General features: G+C 38.8%; 1 protein-coding gene and 1 long non-coding RNA gene across 6 annotated transcripts in view; one reads left to right on the top strand and one right to left on the bottom strand.

The window, feature by feature from the left end:
• LOC121519025 (disks large homolog 4) overlaps window positions 1-20822 on the bottom strand; it is a 118390-nt gene that overhangs the window by 15760 nt on the left and 81808 nt on the right. For 3 of the 5 annotated variants that reach the window (XM_041801790.1, XM_041801788.1, XM_041801791.1), the window contains exons 4-8: window positions 9828-9881; window positions 6077-6133; window positions 5834-5958; window positions 675-844; window positions 376-512 (exon numbers count right to left, since the gene is read on the bottom strand). In XM_041801790.1, the coding sequence (XP_041657724.1) occupies window positions 376-512; window positions 675-844; window positions 5834-5958; window positions 6077-6133; window positions 9828-9881 (543 nt within the window). The remainder of the gene's footprint in view (window positions 1-375; window positions 513-674; window positions 845-5833; window positions 5959-6076; window positions 6134-9827; window positions 9882-20822) is intronic. The other 2 variants (XM_041801789.1, XM_041801792.1) reach the window with 1 other exon arrangement.
• Window positions 1-20822, top strand: part of LOC121519026 — an 87889-nt gene that overhangs the window by 6597 nt on the left and 60470 nt on the right. The gene's annotated exons all lie outside the window — the stretch shown is intronic.

The raw sequence follows: 20822 nt of genomic DNA, 5'->3' as shown, positions 1-20822 counted from the left end.
GAAACTAAGCACCATTTTGAGGTTGCTGGTGTTGAGCCTGTCATCAGCTGCTTTGTAACAATCTCTCACTTCCTCCAGCAGATGGCAGGAGTGCTGCTTTAGAATCCTTGTAGCAATACTGCATTTCAACATTGATCCCATCCTACACATCTATTACCATTTTAATGAAAGTAATTTAAGGCTGTGAAAATTACAAGTGTCATTCATCTTGGCTCTTGATACATCAATACTGCTTATACACAAACGTGGAAGTGTGGATGTGTGCTAATTCTGCCTGTGTGCTTAGATATTGAGTCTGAGGTTATCAGTGATGTGTGTGCTGGGTGTGTGCAAATAAATCTGCATGGCAACAGTTATTACATATGAGTGACCAACCGCTAAGATCTTGTCCCCAATCTGCAGACGGCCATCTTTATGAGCCGCTCCGCCTTCAATGATCTTGGTGACATAGATACTGTTATCTCCTGGTATGTGCTGGTTTCCCACCCCTCCAGCGATGCTGAAACCTAATCCTGGAGAAAGGGAGTGATGAGAGAGGCAGAGAGTGAGCAAAGAGGGTATGGGTAACAGAGCAGATTTGCTAAATCCACAGGGCACAGCTTAGCTGGGTATAAAGCATTCTTAAGTCCACACAAAAGAAGTGATGCTGTACATCGGTCCACACTTCCACATACCTTTAGGCCCTTTGATGAGTTTGATTTCAGTGACTTTTTCAGCTGCTGGTTTTCTGCGGAGAACGTAAAGGCGGACGATAGCACCTGCCTCCTTAAGAGCCTCAACAGCTTGGCTGTGTGTCACCTCTCTCACATCAACATCATTCACAAATAGGATACAGTCGTTCACACTAAGAAAGGAAGAGAAAAAGAACAGGCAGAGGGGAAAGACAGTGTTTTCTTTTTCCTTGAGAAACTGAGCATGATACACCAACAGAGGTTGTGGAGGTCAGTCAATCATCAGCTTTTCTCTATTTTGGGATCCTTTTCAACACAAACTCGTGGCCTTTTCCCTTCCTCTCAGTGTCCAGTGTTAAATACGATGTCAACACTTCTGCTATTGATCTAGCTGAAGGGTGCCGCAGTATAGATCTCTTTATGTGAACTTGGAAGAAAATAATGCTGAATTCTTCTATGAAGAGCGAGTGACAGCCTCTAAAGAAAAGCTGGTTTCCATGTAAAGAGATTTAGATGGAGTTGCTATTTTCAGTAATACACATTCTTTCTCCAAGGGCCTCAAAAGCCCACTCATCTATTCTGCTCCTGTGTTAAAGATTGATTTCATGGACATGGAAATTACACTGTGTAAAAATTTTGAGACCAAAATTATTTTATAGGGCCGGGGAAATGTAGCTGAACAAATGAATTTCCACTCAGCTTAGGTTTGACAAGGAAACGTATCTACATGCCTGTTCTTCTCTTTTTCTCTCCTTTGGCTCACTGTTTCTTTCTTCTGCTGCAGCCAATAGCATTAGTGCCTCAGGTAGACCTATTAGATTTCAACTCAACCAATCATCTTTGTGCAAACAACCTTTAGAGATGATAGTTGTTTGATGCAAATGACATATCCAAGCATCAGTTTTAATAATGATAATGGTGTGAATCTCCTTTTTTTTTTACAAGATGATGGCTTGGGTCCAATCCAATTAAGGGAGAATTCATTAAAATATAGACTATTGTGATTTAATTGGATCTGGTACAGTTTGAGTCTGTCTGATTAAATGTAAATTGATACCTGAATAGTAAGCCATTTTTACTCTAACTAAGAGCTGTTCCTATTTTTCACTGTGTTTCAATACACAAGTTGGAAAGATTCTCTTATTTTTGATAATCCTTAGCTAAAATTAAATCTCTAAAACTCTCAATGGTTTTATTTTCTCTTTACCTTTCCTTATAACCACTTCAGAATCAGAAATAATTCATTAGTCCTGGGGCGAAATTTAGTTCATTCCTATGTTGAGCTTACTAAGATCTTAACTGAGTAGCTTTTTTGACCTTTACATCTCATTTGAACCAAATTTGAAATGCTTAGTTTCTCTTTCTAGATTTCCGTCAATGCTCCTCCACCCAATCCATCTCCAGTTTCAGAGTCAGTCCTCAAAGGTTCTTCCACTGAGCTAAGTGGAGAGAGGTTAACACTTCTGTGCTTTGACTCTCCAACACAGAAACCAGACTCCATCACAGGATATTCCTTCACAACTAAAGGCATAACTACCCCTTGAACTATGACATCTCAATATGATCTCTAAAACTCTGGTCCTTCCACTGCTAGCAGAGCTGCTGAAATCCTTATAAAAGGATTTTACACCGTCAAATTTTGACTCGTATCTTTGTCCTGGGTGGGATTTCTAGTCAGGTTATTAAACTATTAAAAATACTGTGTGTACGAGCTGTAGAAAACGTTTCACATTATCTACTCAACTATTAACCACACTTTCATAAACCTCAAGAGGTTCTTGAGACTGATTTTCAAGGATTTCTCAGATAAATCATAGAGGCAATTGAGTCATTCAGTGTGGAGGAATAAGCCTGAGAGAATCTTCTAGTGGTTGAATTATCCAAAAGAGGCTACAAACAGTCCAAAAACATCATGAATTTTACAGCAGCAAATATCAGGTTCTGTACAGCATAAAAGGAAACAAATGTAAATGAAGAGTATTAAGGTTCCTTGCATTTCCTCAACATATTTAGGTAATGTTTTGGATAGAAGTTGGTTAAGAATAAGAAAAGAAGACCTCTGCATTCAGACATACATAAGTGTTTTCACCAGGCCTGCTTTAGACTCTGCAGTCACTCCAGATGGACATTTATAGGTCAACTATAAAAAAGAGGAGGAGAAGAATGTCTATTTTGCTATTCAACCCTATAATTCATCTGAAAAATCTGGAAAAACATCACATACAGTGTAGGTTTCTTCACAATGGGTAGTTTATGTTGTTTTAATGGGCTTCATGTGATATTGAATGTAAACTGTCCCTGTGCTTTATTAGAACGTCTAATTATTATGTAAAAATGTACTGATTTTAATGTTAGTCTCAACTTACTGAATACTTGATAAATAATAACTGAACTAGGCAAACATTTTTTAAACCTTTTCCTTATTATTCCATGCTTTTGGGTTTAGTAGGACCTCCAGTAAACACTGCAGAACACCAATGTTAACAACAGTGCTTTTCAGTTATGGCGACTGCATCAACAACAGACGCCATCTGCCTCAGCTTTAAATGTAGAAAAAAATGACTGAATCCTCTTGCCTCTCTATTTGAGGTCCAACAGTGCTGCTCAGACATCTCTGTGTGACTCCAACAGCAGCATCTGTTGGCTGAATAAATCATCACCTGCTTGTCTCCACTATGTAGATACGACCCCTTTCATCTTAGCTACCTTTTGTGAGACTCTAATCCGTTTAATTTTTACCAAATTCTGTTTTATTTTTCCCATATTCCAATTTTCCAATCTTTTGGAATTCAATTTTTAATTTTACACTAATTTTACCATCAACAAGAGTATCCTGTTAAAATCTCCACTATTTAAATAGAAAAAACCTCAGATTTAGTTAATTTATTGACTGGCCAGAGAAAGCCCAGGAGCCATAGTTTGGACAACCTTGATATAAAGCCATGATATTTAGGGTTACAGTAAAATATTTCTACCATTATGAGATAGTCATTAAAAACTGTGAGGGTTTAAACACTTTTATGTATAATTTCACTGGGTCCTGACTGATGTTTATAATGTAAATGAAGAAATCCTTAGATTCTCTCAAACACAGAGTGATGGTAACTGAATAAGAGGGTCATATAGACTCCTCTTCCTCAAGAAAATGGTATTTTAGTCAAGTTAAATCAATTTCTGTGACATTCCGCGTTTATGAGTAGATTCCATTTTTTATTGGCCAGTTCCACAATTCCATCTGCAGTTGTTAACGCGGATAAGGTCCTACTTTTGACCCTCTTCCTGTTGACCATGCTAACAAAATAGCAAGCAGCTAACTGGTTGTATGTTGAATTAAGAAGTTCGGATTCTTTTGTAGACTATTCTAAAAAGATGGCACCTGAATGATTGCATGTAAGGTCATGCATAACATCTCTGCTGCAAAAAAAGTTTAAAGCTGGTATTTTTACTTAAATTTCAGGTCAAAGAAATATTGCACCTTTTGTGATTTGAAAATTGCAGCAGGCCACATTGCACTTTAATCAGCTCTAGTTTATATGTAAGAGTAAATCAACCCTCAACGGCATTATCTCAGTGTGCAAGTCCAACTTTGAGTAATTTGTCTTGGCATGATTACAGTTGTACAATTTTAACACACATTTCTAGACAAACACGATAGATCAACTTTTTCTAACCATGTCAGTAGCCTGCTGTCTAGAGCTGGGCGATATGGCCTAAATTTTTTTTTTTTTTTTTTTAAATCTATTGTTTTACATTTCTGCCCTTTGCAGTAATGGCTTTGCAGGTGCTTCAAGCCTTTTCCCCCTAAAACAAGCCTGTGATGGCAGACTCAACTCATGTCTGAGCATGAGATCACAGAAAGATGTCCTTAAAGGTCTCTCTGTGTTCACTGTATTTGTAACAGCTCCTGTTGTTTCAAATGAATTTTTTCTCTTGCTGATGTGTTTCATGCTGCTACTTACAACACCCTTCCTGACGGGAGTTTTAGAAATAAACAAAAAAACACTTGAGCTACTGGCTTTTATTGTGATAACACGTCTGAAGTGGCATGCTTATCACTGATTTGACTTTGCTTTAGCAGAGATAACGGTGAGTCTACTGAGCTACAGTGTTCATAACTGCTTCTCTGAACTCATTTACCACAGCTGGCATTGTTGAACCATCAGGGACTTAAAAGAACCGAGTGATCAGTGAGAAACATTTGAAAAGTTGTTTAAGCTGTTGCTGCGCTGCTGGACTCACACAAAACCGAGTGGATCCGTTGCAGCTCACAGCTTGTGTTTAAGGCCAACAGAGACACTCTGCAGAGCAAGGACACTCCCTTCATGTTGGTGTTATTACAGACATCAAACTTTGAGAAGAAACAACGCGTTTTAACCATCTACTGTGCTACTTAGCTACACTGACACGTTTAACATTGTTGTCTGTCGCATATCACTGTTATACTGGGTTTATACTAGTGATGGCATGTTGCAAAAATCTCTTTCATGGCAGATATACCTGTGGCGGTACTGAAACCAGTTTATCGCCCACCACTACTGCTTACTGACTTAAATTACAGTGAGGCCCTGGGGCTGTTCTTTTCACAACCACGCAGGGTGGCATGTGGAGATGTTTCCTGTCAGCGCTGCCATAAATAAGAAAACTACAAACACAAACAGTGACTACAGACACCAACTCACTCGATAGCATGTTAGGTGCTTTTGTATTTAATTTGTGTACATGCCCTTTCAGTTACTTGAATCAATAGCCCAATACAAATGCTGTGTGATGAGTTGTTTTTGTATTTTCTTTTGTGATTCATTTACATACCCCTCCACCACTTAGCAAGTTGCCACCACCTGAAGTGGTGAATTTGATGTTGAAAAGGTTGGACACTCGTGGATGTGTAGAACATTACTTCAGACTTAAAATAAAGGGTTTGTCTCTGTCCTCTAAGTGTGTTTGCTGGTAGCAGATTGTCAGGTTGTCACTGTCACTGGATGTGAAAAAAATGTGCAGAGAGCTTGAAGTATGGTGAGGGTAAAAGAGGACAGCAGAGCAGATATATATGGACCGCTTCTCCCGGTCCTCCTGATGGCTGCTATTTTCCAGACTGCATAAACATGAGTGATTGTTTGCAGGCTGGCATTTTACGTATTGAAGCACGGGGAGCATGTATTTACCTGAGCCGTCCATCCTGAGCTGCGGCTCCTCCAGGTATGATTTTGGTGATGAAGATGCTGGGGTCGTCTCCCACGTGGGGGTTATCTGTTCCTCCTGCTATGCTGAAGCCAAGGCCTGAGTTACCCTGCAGAGAGAATACAAACAACAAATTAGTCACATCTTTGGTGTTTGGTGAGGTTTACAGATTTAAGAAAAGCTGCAAAAATGTCTGAAATTTTGCAAGAAAAAAAACTTTTTCTCACACTCACTCTCTCCAGTGTTATCTCCTCATACTCAATTTCTCCTTCTGTTCCATTAACCTGTTGGGTGGTAGTTTAGATGTATTATTCAGAAAAGGCTTTATATAATAATTTAATGTTTAAGTCACCACTGAAACATCAGTTTTACTGTTTGTACTGATTATGTAAAGATGCAAAAGTAATGCATCAATCAAATGATCTGTATATGGTGGCTTTAAAAGTATTCACCCCTTGGATGTTTTAGCCCTTTATTGATATTATAAATCATCCATCCATTCATACCGCCTATCCCGTTGGGGGTCGCAGGGGGTGCTGGAGCCTATCCCAAATTGATCATGGTCAATATGGTCAGAATATTTTTTGAAAAAACAAAACAAATAAACCTCTTTAATGTCAAAGTGAAAACATATTTCGAAAAAGTAATGTCAAGCAAAAAAAATGTAACGTAAAATAAGTGATTGCATAAATATTCACCCCCTTTAAAGTGACTGACCAAATTCAACAGAGTTAATGCCAACTGGTGCTAGAAGGCAGAATGGGCATCACCTGAGTGCACTTAATGTGTCTGGAGTGATTGTAGTATAAAGACACCTGTGTCTGGGAGGCCCAGTCACTGGTTAATCAGTATTCCTGACTACCATTACACCATGAAGACAAAGGAACACCCCAAGAAAATCAGAGAAAAGATCACTGAAAAGTACAAGTCATGGGATGGATCAAAAAATGCAAGGCACTGAACATCCCCAGGAGTTCAGTTAAATCCATCATCAAGAAATGGAAGGAATATGGCACATGTGTTAATCAGCCCAGATCAGGACGTCCTTAAAAAACCGGGTGACTGTGTAAGGAGGAGACTGGTGAGAGGGCCATCAAGACACCTATGACTACCCTCAAGGAGTTACAAGCTTCAGCAGCTGTGATGGGAGAGACTCTGCATGCAACAACTCTTGCCCAGGTTTTTCATCAGTCAAAGCTTTATGGGAAAGCAGTAAAAGAGAATAGCACTGTTGAGGAAAACTCATTAAATCTCTACTAGAGTTCACCAAAATGCACATGGGAGACTCCGTGGTCAAGTTGAAGAAAGTTCTTTGGTCTGATGAGACCAAATGGTGCTTTTTGGCCATGAGACAAGATGCTATGTTTGGCAGACACCAAACACTGCACATCACCACAAACACACAGCCCCTACTGTGAAGCATGGTGGTGGCAGCATCATGCTGTGGGGATGCTTCTTTGGTAAAATTGTGGAAAAACAGGAAAATCCTGTAGGACAATCTTATTCAGTCTGCAAGAGAACTACAGCTTGGGAGAAGATTTATTTTCCAGCAGGACAATGACCTGAAGTTTACAGTGAATGGTTTGAAGACACCAAGGTGAATGTTCTGGAGCAGCTGAGTAAAAGCCCAGACCTCAACCCAATAGAGAATTTGTGGCTGGACTTAAAAAGGGCTGTTCACACCTGATCCGCATGCAACCTGACAAAGCTTGAGCAATTTTGCGAAGAATAATGGAGTAAAATTGTGGTGTCCAGATTTGCAAACCTGATTAAGACCCATCCACACTGACTCAGTGCTGTGATTGCAGCCTAAGGTGCATCCATTATATGCTGACATGAAGGGGTTGAATACAGTCGCTAGAAAAAGTATGTGAACCCTTTGAGATTTCTTGGATTTCTGCATAAATTGGTCATCAAATGTGTTCCGATCTTCAACAACAACAATAGACAAACACAGTCTGCTTAAACTAATACTGCACAAAAAATGATATGTTTTCATGGTTTTATTGAACAAAACATGTAAACATTCACAGTACAGGGTGGAAAAAGTATGTGAACCCCTAGGCTAATGACTTCTCCAAGAGCTATTTGGAGCCAGGAGTCAGCCAACCTGGAGTCCAATCAATGTGATGAGATTGGATGTGTTGGTTAAAGTTGTCCTGCCCTATAAAAAACACACACCAGTTTTTAATTTGCTGTTCTCAAGAAACATTGCCTGATGTGAACCATGCCTGGCACAAACCTACGATCAAGAATTGTTGACTTGCATGAAGCTGGAAAGGGTTACAAAAATATCTCTAAAAGCCTTGATGTTCATGTGTCCACGGTAAGACAGACTGTCTACAAATGGAGAAAGTTCAGCACTGTTGCTACTCTCCCAAGGCGTGGTGGTCCTGTAAAGATGACAGCAAGAGCACAGCGCAGAATGCTCAATAAGGTGAAGAAGAATCCTAGAGTGTCAGCTAAAGACTTACAGAAATCTCTGGCACATGCTAACATTTGTGTTGACAAATCTATAATAAGTAAAACATGAAACAAGAATGGAGTTCATGGACACCAAGGAGGAAGCCACTGCTGTCCAAAAAACACATTGCTGCACATTTGAAGTTTACAAAAGAGCACCTGGATGTTCCACAGCACTAATGGCAAAATATTCTGTCCATAGATGAAACCAAAATTGAGTTGTTTGGAAGGAACACACAACACTATGTTTGGAGAAAAAAGGCACAGCACACCAACATCAAAACCTCATCCCAACTGTGAAATATGGTGGAGGGGCCATCATGGTTTGGGGCTGCTTTGCTGCCTCAGGGCCTGGACGGATTGCTGTCATTGACGGAAAAATTAATTCCCAATTTTATCAATACAATCCCGACCTTAACTCAATTGAGATGCTGTGGCATGACCTCAAGAGAGCAATGCACACCAGACATCCGAATAATATTGCTGAACTGAAACAGTTTTGTAAAGAGGAATGGTCCAAAATTCCTCCTGACGTTGTGCAGGTCTGATCTGCAACTACAGGAAACGTTTGGTTGAGGTTATTGCTGCCAAAGGAGGGTCAGCCAGTCATTAGCCTAGGGGTTCACATACTTTTTCCACCCTGCACTGTGAATGTTTACATGTTTTGTTCAATAAAAACATGACAACATATCATTTTTGTGCAGTATTAGTTTAAGCAGACTGTGTTTGTCTATTGTCGTGAATTAGATGAAGATCAGAACACATTTGATGACCAATTTATGCAGAAATCCAAGAAATCTCAAAGGGTTCACATGCTTTTTCTAGTGACTGTATGTTTAGATAAGTATATGTAAGGGGGTCAAGACTTTCACAGGCGCCATATATCCCAATTCCCAAACCTTGCACCACCGCAATTTTAATAAAACCTGGAGTTTTATGTCCTGAATTTGAGCCCTTTCTCCTCTTAAACACAATATTTGTGTGTATTTCAGTAGCTCTAGTTGCTAATAAACTATTCTGCATCCTTTTATTCATCTTCTGGCTCTAAAAATTTGCTACACATCAGTTTTACTTCTGCAATTAAGCAAGTCTCAGAGGAAGAGGAATTTAAAGAACTCCAGGCTTTACTGTTTTTGGTGCTGACCTAGAAAACAACTTTACTTATTGCTGTAGTGGTGCAAAAATACAGCTCAGTGATGTAAGGCCTTTCTCTGAGAGGCCTTATTCTCTCATCCTGCACAACTCACAAAACATATTCAAGGTTGAAAGAAACAAGAAACTCATTGTTTCTTTTGTGCCAAATATTAAAAAAAGGGAAACCCAGTTTTAATTAATAAGGAGTAAAATGAATTACTGTTATCATTCAGACTGAAACAATGGGCAAAGACGTACCTGGATAGTGTGGAAAGGAGTGGAATTACTGATAATACAGACTGAATATAGGCCTTTCAGTTAGTCATGTGATTAAGCCTAACATAATAATACAATAAAGGAAAGATTAAACGTAATCCTTACATATGGGGAGCCATCGAGTGTGTCAGTGTTCACCACCACTGGAGGAGTATTTCCCTGGAGGCAGAGAGAAAAGAAACATTATTAAGAAATTATGGCAGAAACTCAAAGATGAGGCTGCTCCAGGATGAGCTCTGTGAAATGTTCAGTCACAGCCAAGAGCCATTTTAGCTCTTAACCATGATAACGTTATTCACATTCTGCTATGGTTGTCAGGATGATGGTGGATAAAGCTCTGCCGGAGAGCCTTTTGTTAATTTTCACCCAGGATGGAAACAGAAATAATTCATACTTGGCCCATTTTCCCAAACTCTGGTCCAGTTGATTGATTATGCTCGAGCCTAAACGTTGCAATCCAAGCTAAATTGTTTATAAGTTCCAAACAGACCTAACAGTGATTTATGTGCAAAGCCTCTGACAACATACAGAAGCTATCTGCCAGCAGTGTTAATTTTGTCGACTAAAACTATGACTCAAAATGTTCGTGGACAGCCTTTTTTTCCATGACAAAAACGAGACTAAGACTAACAACAATAGATCTGTGATGACTAAGCGAAGTTTAGTTTTCGTCAAGGTGACTAAAACAAGACCAGAATGAAATGTAGTTTTTGTCAGACATTCAAAATTTGTGATATTTCTCCACTGTGGGTCAATCTGTCAAAAAGACAATGCAGCTGTAGCTCTTCTGCCTCTCAGCTGTAGAAAGCAGGGACCCCAGGTTTGGCAGGGTGGAGAGAACACATTATCATGACTTGGTACCAGATTTAGGCAAGAAAATAAATGCTTGGACTTAAAGTAAAGACTAAAATGTGAGGACTTTTACGGACTAAAAACTAGATGAAAATGTTTCGTGTTTTTGTCAAGTAAAACTAGACTAAAACTAAAAAGGGTAGAAATTACTAAAATGTGACTAAAACTAAAATGCATTTCATTTAAAGACTAAAGCTAAGACTAGAATTATATATAATAATAATAATAGCTGCCAAAATTAACCCTGTCTGCCAGCCAACTTAAAGGATTATGAAGAAAACTAAGCTTGGTTACAAGGCAATGGCATTTTTATCAATGGCTGTAATATCTGCATGCTTTATTGTCAGAAAATGTTAGTCTCAAAGCATCCTTTATGGTCATCACAGCAAGTATTCCACAGGAAAGACAAGAAAAGTGATAGAGAGGGATAGGAGAGGATGGTTGGGGCTTACTTGGCAGGATTTTCCTCATCTAAAGTGTGACATTAAACCTCTACATGCTGTTCTGATTCTTCTCCTTTTGATGCAATTTCTCTACGATACATTTTCCTGCTTTCAAGGATTTGCTTTCATCATCAAGCTATATCTGATGTTAAAAGATGTAAACACACCATTATGTACTGTTCTCTTTGGTGAACACAGTCTGATTTCCCCATTGGCACTCCCGCTTTTATTCTTGTCACTGTACTGTGCCATGCTGATTAGCATGGGAAAGACCTCAGCATCAAAAAGTGCTTACAGAGCAGCAACCAGCAGCATAAAATCAGCCCGCTGACCTTCACAGACTTGACAGCTCCAACACACACTCATAGACACTACACAGCCACACAACTGAGCACATTTTCTCCGCTTAGAAGGAAATCTCATTTTTACTTTTTGTGATGCAATGGAAAGCTATATTTTCAATCAGTCTCTATACTCACTCAACCCAGGATATGAAGGTTGTCAAAGAGGAGGAATGAAGTAAAGTCATCATTTTTACAGATCTTGCTACGTTCATCAGTAGGGATGCAAGACAGTATCAGAATGAGACTGGTATTAGCAGATAATAGCTTAAGAATTATATGATTGGTGAATATTACTGCTGACATTTACAGTCAAAATATTGGCTGTACATATTGACCGTAAGAAATCTGCATTTGAAAGAAAATAAATACTCAAAAGTCACAAGGAAATGAAAGTAGTTAAGAAATGGATCAGGATTCACATCTGCATTTGTGAGCTTGATGCAGACATGAAATGGAAACTGACAGGCTAACAGATTGGTGTTAATTTTAAAGATGCAATACGTAGAATTTTGCACTGAAATATCTATACAAGTTTAAAAACGACTTTTCCTATGTTGTATATTTTCAAGCTTTAATCTTACATTATCTCAAATATTTCCAAAAGTTTTCAAAGCCAGAGAAATTCTTGATTTCTGTGACTGTAACAGGATGGGCTATTGTGGTTACCATCAGTTGCAAGTTCAGTCGGCCAAACATGTAACATGTAACGACCCCCACGAGGCCTTTCCAGGCCCCAGAGTGCATTCTGGGGTCACTTCTAGCACGAACGTGGAAGTGCTGTTTTCATGGGAAATCTATGAATGAAACCAAAACATTGGATTTCTATTCACTAAATACATCTTATAAGGTGCCATTTTTTAAATAAACCGAGTCCTCATTCAAAACAAGAAGTAAACAGCAGAGGTGGGCAGAACTGAGCAGTGCTGGTCTGTATTTGTTAGATCATATTATGGTTTTGTTTGAGAACCCCCGGGTGGCAGAAATTTCAAAGTGTGCATTTAACTTATTTATTTTTCTTGACAACACTAAGTTAAATAGATTGATTAGTTGATAATAAATATAAAGTACCTCTGTTGGGACTCACAGACCTGACCGCTTTCTTTTTTGTTATTTAATGGCAGTCAACAAACAGCTTTCAGGTGGGCTATGGCCACTGTCTGGATGTAGTGCTGCATTAAAACTAGATGCCGATTTTTAAAAATAAATAAATAATGGAGAAAATATAGTTTTAATGAAAATGAAAGTTGCATGAAATCTTTCTTTTTCAATTTTGTAAATAAAAACTGGATATTTGAAAACATTTTGCATCACTTGCTTATGAGGTGAGCTTTAGGTTTGTGGAGAACTTTGCAGAACTCCTTTGGTATCAATATTAGATACTGGCAAAAATCTGATATTGTGCTTTCCTGTTAATCAGTATTTTATTTGAGTCCACAGTGACTGGTACTTAAGTTGTTTCTTGTTAAAACTAAAGCAATCTAAGACAACAATCCAACAAAATTGTTGTAGGTTTTTATTATGATTTTAAGTAAAACTGCTTGAAGTTACAACATGGAAGAATTTTGCACTGAAATGTTTAAATAGATTAAATAAGAAATGACTAAATCTATCTTACACTCTTAGTATTGTATTTAAATAACCTGATGCTTTGAAGACTGCAACATTTGTTTTAATTTTGTTGACTAAAACTATGTCTAAATAGTTCATCAACAGTCTTTTTTCCTAGAGAAAGGTTAGACTAAAACTAGCCTAAAATAGATCTTTGATGAATAAAACTGAAAAAAAGTAAATTTTGTGTTCATCAAGAGGACTAAAAGTAGACTAAAATGTAATTTAGTTTTTGTCGCACATTCAATATCCATGATATTTCTCCACTTCATGGGTTAACGCCAATATTTGAAATAATGTAGCTGATGGAAAATACTACTAATAATAATGCATTTTATTTATAGGTGCCTTTCAAGGTCACCTTACAAGAAAAGGTTAAAACAAGAAAAATAAAGTAGTCTACAAAATGTACACAAGTTACACAAGTTAATAAGTTAAAACAATAAATGAAACAGATGTTTTCCCCCCAGGACTTTTTTTGTGTGCAAAATTCTCCAAATGTCAATACTTTTTCAACTTTGACCTCAGAAATGGATCAGAATTTGTTCAGTAGATGACATCATCTTCTGCCCAATACTAAATCTCTCCTCTGAATCAGCTCTTAGGTGTGCTACGGTCCAACATTAAATTGATTTATTTGATTAAACTGATAGAACTGAAAGATTGTTGACAACATTATAAAAACAGCTTTCATATATGTTTATTTTAACATGCTAACAATGAGTGTAAAATGTTGTGTTCCAGCCAATGCTACCATTCTATGCTCTAAGGCCTGTTGTCATTATCAAGATGAATGCTGCTAATTTTAGCTGTCATTTTAAGAGGAAATCTCCACATTTAGCAGAGACATAAAAGCCCCCATAAATACTAGAGCTCTGTTTTCCTCTGTGAAGTTTTATTACAACAGCCTGTATGGCTTCACAGTTTGGCTGTGTCCAACAAGCTGTGCTGCTGAACATTACCTCAAATTCATCTCCATCTAGAGACAAAAATAATGAGTACAGCCAGCAGAAATGTAAGCCCAGAGCAGGCACTCTCCCTGTAGGGATTTTTGACAGAGCTCTCTCCTGCACTCTCTCTGTTCTGTCGAGTCTCTCAATGCTGGGGTTGTTTAGATTTACACTCTTTGGCTGCTTTAGCCCACCTATATTTTAACACTACTTTTTCAGCTAAGCTGCCCTCTGCTCTGTTTCTACAGGAAGAACTATCTACAGCAGACCAGAGCCAGGCTTCTGGATTTATAGCCAGCATGAGAAAATGCTAATTTAAAGACAATTTAAAGGCAGTTTCTGTTTACACTGATTTTCAGGTTTTACAGTGTTTACTGATTTGGATTTCAGGAGGAAAGAAACAGTTTGTCGATTTCTTTCCTTTATTTAAATGTCAAATAAATATCAAATGTTAGCTGTTCAGTAGTAGACACTATCCAGCTTGTGTAGCTGCACACTGCAGACGAGAAGGTAATCTGATCAATCTGCTCTGTGCACGTGTAACGGACAACACCTGGTCTGAGGCTTATGACCTGTTCTGTGCATGCTCACATTCAGACTCTCAGTCTGACAGACATTTTTAGTAAAAAGATTACACTAATGCCAATAATATTGACGCTTAGCTGTTCACTTAAGCCAAGAATATTGAAATCAACAACTGCTGTCTCTGCCTTTGTCTTTGTGCGCAAAAATACTTCAATGTCATCATGGGGAATGTATAAGCTGGCACTGGATACAAACCAAAGGAGGCATTAGAGAAGCTTTTATGCTGCACGTCCCGCAACCTTGCAGCTGTTAACACATAACAGCCATTTGGTCAGTAAGCAGGAGGATAGGAACCTCCACTGTGTAATACACAATGTCAAATAACTGGTATTTAATGAAGAAAACTAACATGTTATGCAACCATTAATGATACTGCAAGTTTTTAATCATTCATCTGCTGCAGGTAACAGATCAAACGATCGTGACTGCCCCTTCCTCAGTGCTGTGCAGAGCTGTTAAAGAAATGGAAATGAGAGGACTGTGGTGAAGTGTTTTGTGACGTCTAGCTGTGATTTTTGTGCGTCAGGTTGAATGGCTGGTGATTTAGCTGCATGTGTGGGTTTAAGTGCAGGATGTGACAGAGGTTAATTTGGACGCCACATTATGCAAATAGCTCACTTATTGGCTTCTCATTGCATCCCACATTGATATCGGCAGAGTGCTGGAAAATGTGGTTACATACTTATGTGTGGGCTGTGCTGATGCTGAGTTGGTGGGTACCTTCGGCTTCAGGGTTGATGGAGTGTTAAAATTAAGGAAAAAAAGATTAAAGACAAACTTGCACACATTTATACCCTCAGAGCATACATTCAGTATGAGCATGATTTGATTAGTTTCACTAGATGAGATATACAGCACCAAATATTTTTGAATAAAACATCTAACATCAAACGTACTCTCTTCATGAAGCACCTTTAGATTTAAACAATGAATTGATGTACAATCATAGTAAAAAAAAGCAAACATGTTTAAGAAATGCCTACCAGCTTATGATGCCGATGATACTTGGCTTTCCGAACATTGTCGAGGAACCGGCAGCCCATCTTTTTAGCATACCACACGGACATGAACATGCTGATCCAGTGGTGTAATATAAATCACTCTTAACACAGTGAGCAATCTCTGATCACCTCACAAAATTACATCACACCCAAGCAGAGAGTGTCTAAAAGAGCTAAAGTGCCCTCTCAGCAGTTCTTCAGAAACATTATTTGCAAAGGGAGCCATTTGGTCCACGACCTGCCATGACAGCACCACAGAGCGACCAGATTGCCCCACTTAAAAGAGACCCTTTTACAAGCCAACACATGCCCTCCCAGCTTTGCGTTCCTTTCTATTCAAATAAAGCAGCAACAAAAGACAGCATGCATTAGGACACCCTTTAACATATTCTAACAGTTTAAACCCAAAAATCACAGACTAATTAGTATCTTCCTCCAGCTGACTCCTGTTTCATAGCTTTTATTTTTAAAATCCTGTTCTGTCCTCTAAAGCAGTGCTCCTTTTATAAAAAAATCATTCAATGCTGATGAGGCTTGTCCTTATTTGAGATGAAGCAGTCCTTTCTTCAGAAATCAGCCATCCGGAGTTAAACTGAGCATTCACAAACAGATCCTTTCATTCGGCGTCATCTGTGGCAGTGGACTGTGATAGCGGTGCCTCCCTGCTGCTGGTCTCTGCTCACTGAGAATGCAGTTCATATTTTCTGCTGCTACTGTACTGCACCCCGCCCACCCTCTCTGCTCAGGGAAAGAGGAGCGGGCAGGAAAGTTTGATGGCAATTACTTAACTGTCTCTCAGTATAATGTCTGCCCTGGCCATGTGAGAGTGGGAGGAAATACACTTTGGCTGAACTTTGAAGGACGAGCAGCTCACACTGGCCTGACTTGTATTGGGAGTACTTGAAACCGAGAGTCTGCTGGCTAAACACAGCATTGGCAGAGAAGTGGGGTAGACTGCAGCTTGACATCAGATTATTTTAGCTTGTCACCTGTGTGTTCCTCTACTTGTTTTCAGTTTCCTAAGATTTCCAAAAAGGATCATGTCATGGTAAAAACAGATTCTTTTTTAGCATTTAGGCTAATAGAAACCATGCACAATGACTGTCAGGAATGCTCTGCTGAAGACTTAGGCTGGAGATATACTTCCTGTAAACTGCATGTAGGCATGATGGCTGCCTTGTCTCTCCTGCCTCAGTTTGGTGCGTTGTTGAAGCACATCCTCAAAAATTAATGTGACACAGACGAGAGATGCAGCATGCACATGGAGGAGTGTGGAGACAGATGGGATGTGGATGTGACAGCGGGAACAACAATAGCAGAGAGTAATGAAGAGCTGATAGACCAAGTCTACAATTATCCACATCTTTATGATGTGTTATTGTCACTGCACAGCCACAAACATATCTGTCAAACCAGCCGAGGTGGAGAAGTTATGTTTTAGAGGTTAATGCAGAAACACGGAAACTAAGTGGAACAGTATATTAGTGTTTCAGTTTGATGAATGACCTTGCAAACAGGTGACTCTCTGCCTAATGCCTCTGTGGTTGTGTTCGGATTAGTCTAGTTTTCATTTACCAGATAACTGATAAGTATTGACATACAAATAAACAAGAGGCATTACAAGCAGTCTTTTCTATTTTCAACAGATGCTGTACCTTCAGAATCACTGATTCATTCAGCTGAATGCCATTAGTTAGCAGGGCTGATCATTAAACCTGAAAGCCGGGGCTGTTACGTCAGTGCACAAAGGACAATGTTGGAGAAGCAGACAGCAGACGGTACTGACAGTGTGTTCTGTCATCAAACTGAGCTGATCTGATGTTACTGATAATGATTAACCTCCTAAGACTCTGCATGTTCACTACATTTTGGTTTTCCGACAACATGGTAATAATTCCTGCTGTTAGATTTTTTTAGATAATCATAAAGAATTTTCTTTGAAGTTGAAGTAAATTGCTTGAAATGTTAGGAGAATATTCTATGAAAGAATTCTAGAATTTTTATGGACATTATAGGGAATTTCTTTGAATATTTGGGGAAATTTACTTGGATTTTTTTCAAGTATTTTCATGTAAAAATTTGAGGATATCTTTGTATTTCTTTGGAGAGTCTCATTTTAAGTTTTGAGCAATCTGGAGAATGTATATGGAATTTAGGGGATTTTGATTTAAAGTTGAGGCTGCACAGTGGCGCAGGGGTTAGCACTGTTGCCTCACAGCACCAAGGTCCCTGGTTCGCTGACCTTCAGTCAGGTCCTTTCTGTGCCGAGTTTGCATGTTCTCCCAAGCAGGCATGGATTCTCTTAGGTAGAGATTCATTCTGTCCTCTGTTATAAAACTTACTGCTCAAATTTTAGTCAGACAGGAGTGTTTTGTTTATCTGCCTTACATGCTTTAGCTACTTCCTTAAGCTTTCGTCAGAAGCGTCATGTGATGGTGCTGTGACGTGTCTTGTAGGCTGCTTACTGTCTGGCAAAACCATGTAAGCAGCCTACAAGACATGTCACAGCACCATCACGTGACGCTTCTGACGAAAACTACAGGAAGTAGCTGAAACATGTAAAGCAGGAAAACAAAACACTCCTGTCTAACTAAAAGAACTGTTACAGTAAGGCGTGGGTTCTCTCTGGATTCTCCAGCTTCCTCCCACCACCAAAAACATGCTCATCAGGTTAACTGGTGACTCTAAATTGGCTGTTGGTGTGATTGACTGGTGATTTGTCAAGGATTTGTCCGCCTCGAAATAGAAAATGGATGGATGCTTTGAAATTCAGAAATTTACATGGAAATTGGGGGTAAATTGTTATTGGAATGTATAGGCTTTTATGATGGAGTTTCACTAAAGCATTTGGGGAATATTTGAGGAAATTGCTAGAGTATTTTCTAAGGGATACAATCAAAAAATATGTTCAAGAATTTTCACAGAAATTTCAGGTAATTTCTTTGAAATTTTAGATAATTTGTGTGGATTCCGGACAGGAGAATTTCCAAGAGATCTGAACTTTTAATGGAATTTTTAATCATGCTTGGCTTGTTATTCATCATCAAAACAACTAGAAAAATGACTCCTCTGTTCCTCTCAATGACTGACAATTTTCTTACTGTGAGAAAAAAAAAACAGAAACTGAAAAAGTGGCCAACATACAGCCAAAAAGTGCTCTAAAACCAATCAGTGCTGTATTTCCTCAGAAACAGCACCTTCAGGAGATTTTAATTTTTGGTCAAAACTAAATCTGCTCACAAACAAGGATGGGCTTTTAAACTTCTCAGGTCCCACTTATCCCAAATATGTGGGAGGAACTAAAATACATTCCAAAAAAAAACTCAGGTCTTAGGAGGTTAATGGTGTCTCTATTAAAGTAAATCTGATCTCAGAATTAACATCACTGTAACCGCTGAGTGTTTTTAGTTTATATCCTACAGTAATACACATCACACAAGTCAAGTGTATAAAATTGCTCATGATGGAGCTGGGTGAGTACATAGCAAGTATGTCTCCAGACTTAAAGCCCATCTGCCAACAATGAATTCAGCACCATGGACAGAGACACTTGAAAAACAGCACAAGTACATAGAAGGATGGATACTTAAAAGGAAATACACATGTATTCTTTATATTCTTGTGTTCAATGATTATAGCCTCACTAAGCTATCACATAACTACTTAAAAATACATTAAAGAGTTAAATTTCCGTTACAATCTGCATCTTTTCCTTGAATGACAGATGGATTAGCAGGCAAGACGATATGTACCCATAAACACACAAACATTAGCATGCACTCTGAACAGACTTATGTAAGGACGTGCTGAAGGACAAGCTGTCAGCTGACGTTCTCATCTTGTTGAATAAAAATCCTCCGTCTACCTATCTAATTTTCTCACCCTTCATATTGCAAGGCCCTCTCTATCAGTCTCACTCTGCCATTCAGCATGAACAGCTCTCTCCTCCTCTTTTTGCATGCGTATATTTTTTTTCATCCAACCCCCACTTCTTCCCAAAGGACCTGAGCTGCTGCTGCACTGTAATTACACCGAAGCTGCAGGGACATATTTAAACATTTATTAAAGAAAAGTAAGGAGGACGGAGAGAATGAAGATAGAAACCAGATATGAAGCAGACAAGAGTGCAGAGCAGAAAGGGGACAGTATAATGGATGTCTCTCAGGGAAGCACTATGGAAAGCAGTAATTGAATCCTTGCATTAAAAACAATTGCCTCTTTTGCCACACTGAAGTGTTAGACACTGTACAAACAGGTTTTGTCTCTGGAAGACTTCTGTGAAAGTGTTATGTATGGGAACAGCTCTAGGTTGGTGAGAAGGGAAAGTGATAGGCATCTTTTATTATTAAAAGAGACAGAATGTAAGACAAAACGGCTGGTGGGGGTCTTTAGTAAGCACTTTGTGCCTGCTGGTCGTCACTCAGGGCTTGTCAAATGAAAGATAGATGGCATTTGTGTTGCGTAATGTTTGCAGTTCAATAACTCCAATCTGTTAAGATAAATGTACCTCATGCACCGGAAATAACGCACTTTCCTCAAGAAGATGTTTGAGACGGATCTCTGTCAGGGAAAAAGTTTGAGTCCTGCCTCCAGGGTAGTTAACAGTGTCACATACACTGAGGGAAGCCTTCTTTTATGTGAAATTTATGTGAAACTCAAAAGTGTCCTGAAAAATGAATTCACATCCAGGCTTAGCTCAATAATTAGATGCCTTTGGGATTCGCTGCAAACTTAAGGAAATTTCTGCAACACTGACAGTTCAAGACCCTGGGCTCATTAGCTTTAGCAGAGGCAACCATTTTTAACAACCTTTTTGTAAGCTCCATTATTTATCATGCCAGGAAGCAAACACATGACTTCTTTGACGTGACCTCTTTGATTTTTGTACATTTACAACCCCAACTCTAAAAAAGTTGGGACACTGTGTGAAGTATCAATAACAACAGAATGCACTAATTTGGAAGTCATAAATCCATTTTTTATTCCCAATCAACATTAACAAAATACCAGATATGGAAACTGAGACATTTACCATTTTATGGACAGTATGAGCTAATTTTGAATTTGGCAACAGATGAGTAACATGGCTGGGTATAAAAGGGGCATTTAAGAGAGGCAGAGTGTCTCAGAAGTAAAGGTGAGCAGAGGTTGACCAATTTGCAAAAACTTTTTCTAAAAATTGTTGAACAGTTTCAGAAAAATGTTCCTCAATGTAAAATTGGGAATTTTTTTAATATCCTGCCATCTACAGTACATGATATCATCAAAGGATTCTTTTTTTTGTGCGAAAGGGACAAGATGCTGGTGATCTTCGGGC

Source organism: Cheilinus undulatus, linkage group 12 (assembly GCF_018320785.1).
Source record: "Cheilinus undulatus linkage group 12, ASM1832078v1, whole genome shotgun sequence".
NCBI lineage: Eukaryota > Metazoa > Chordata > Actinopteri > Labriformes > Labridae > Cheilinus > Cheilinus undulatus.
Note: the sequence above shows the minus strand (reverse complement) of the source record. Positions and strands in the feature narration are given on the sequence as shown.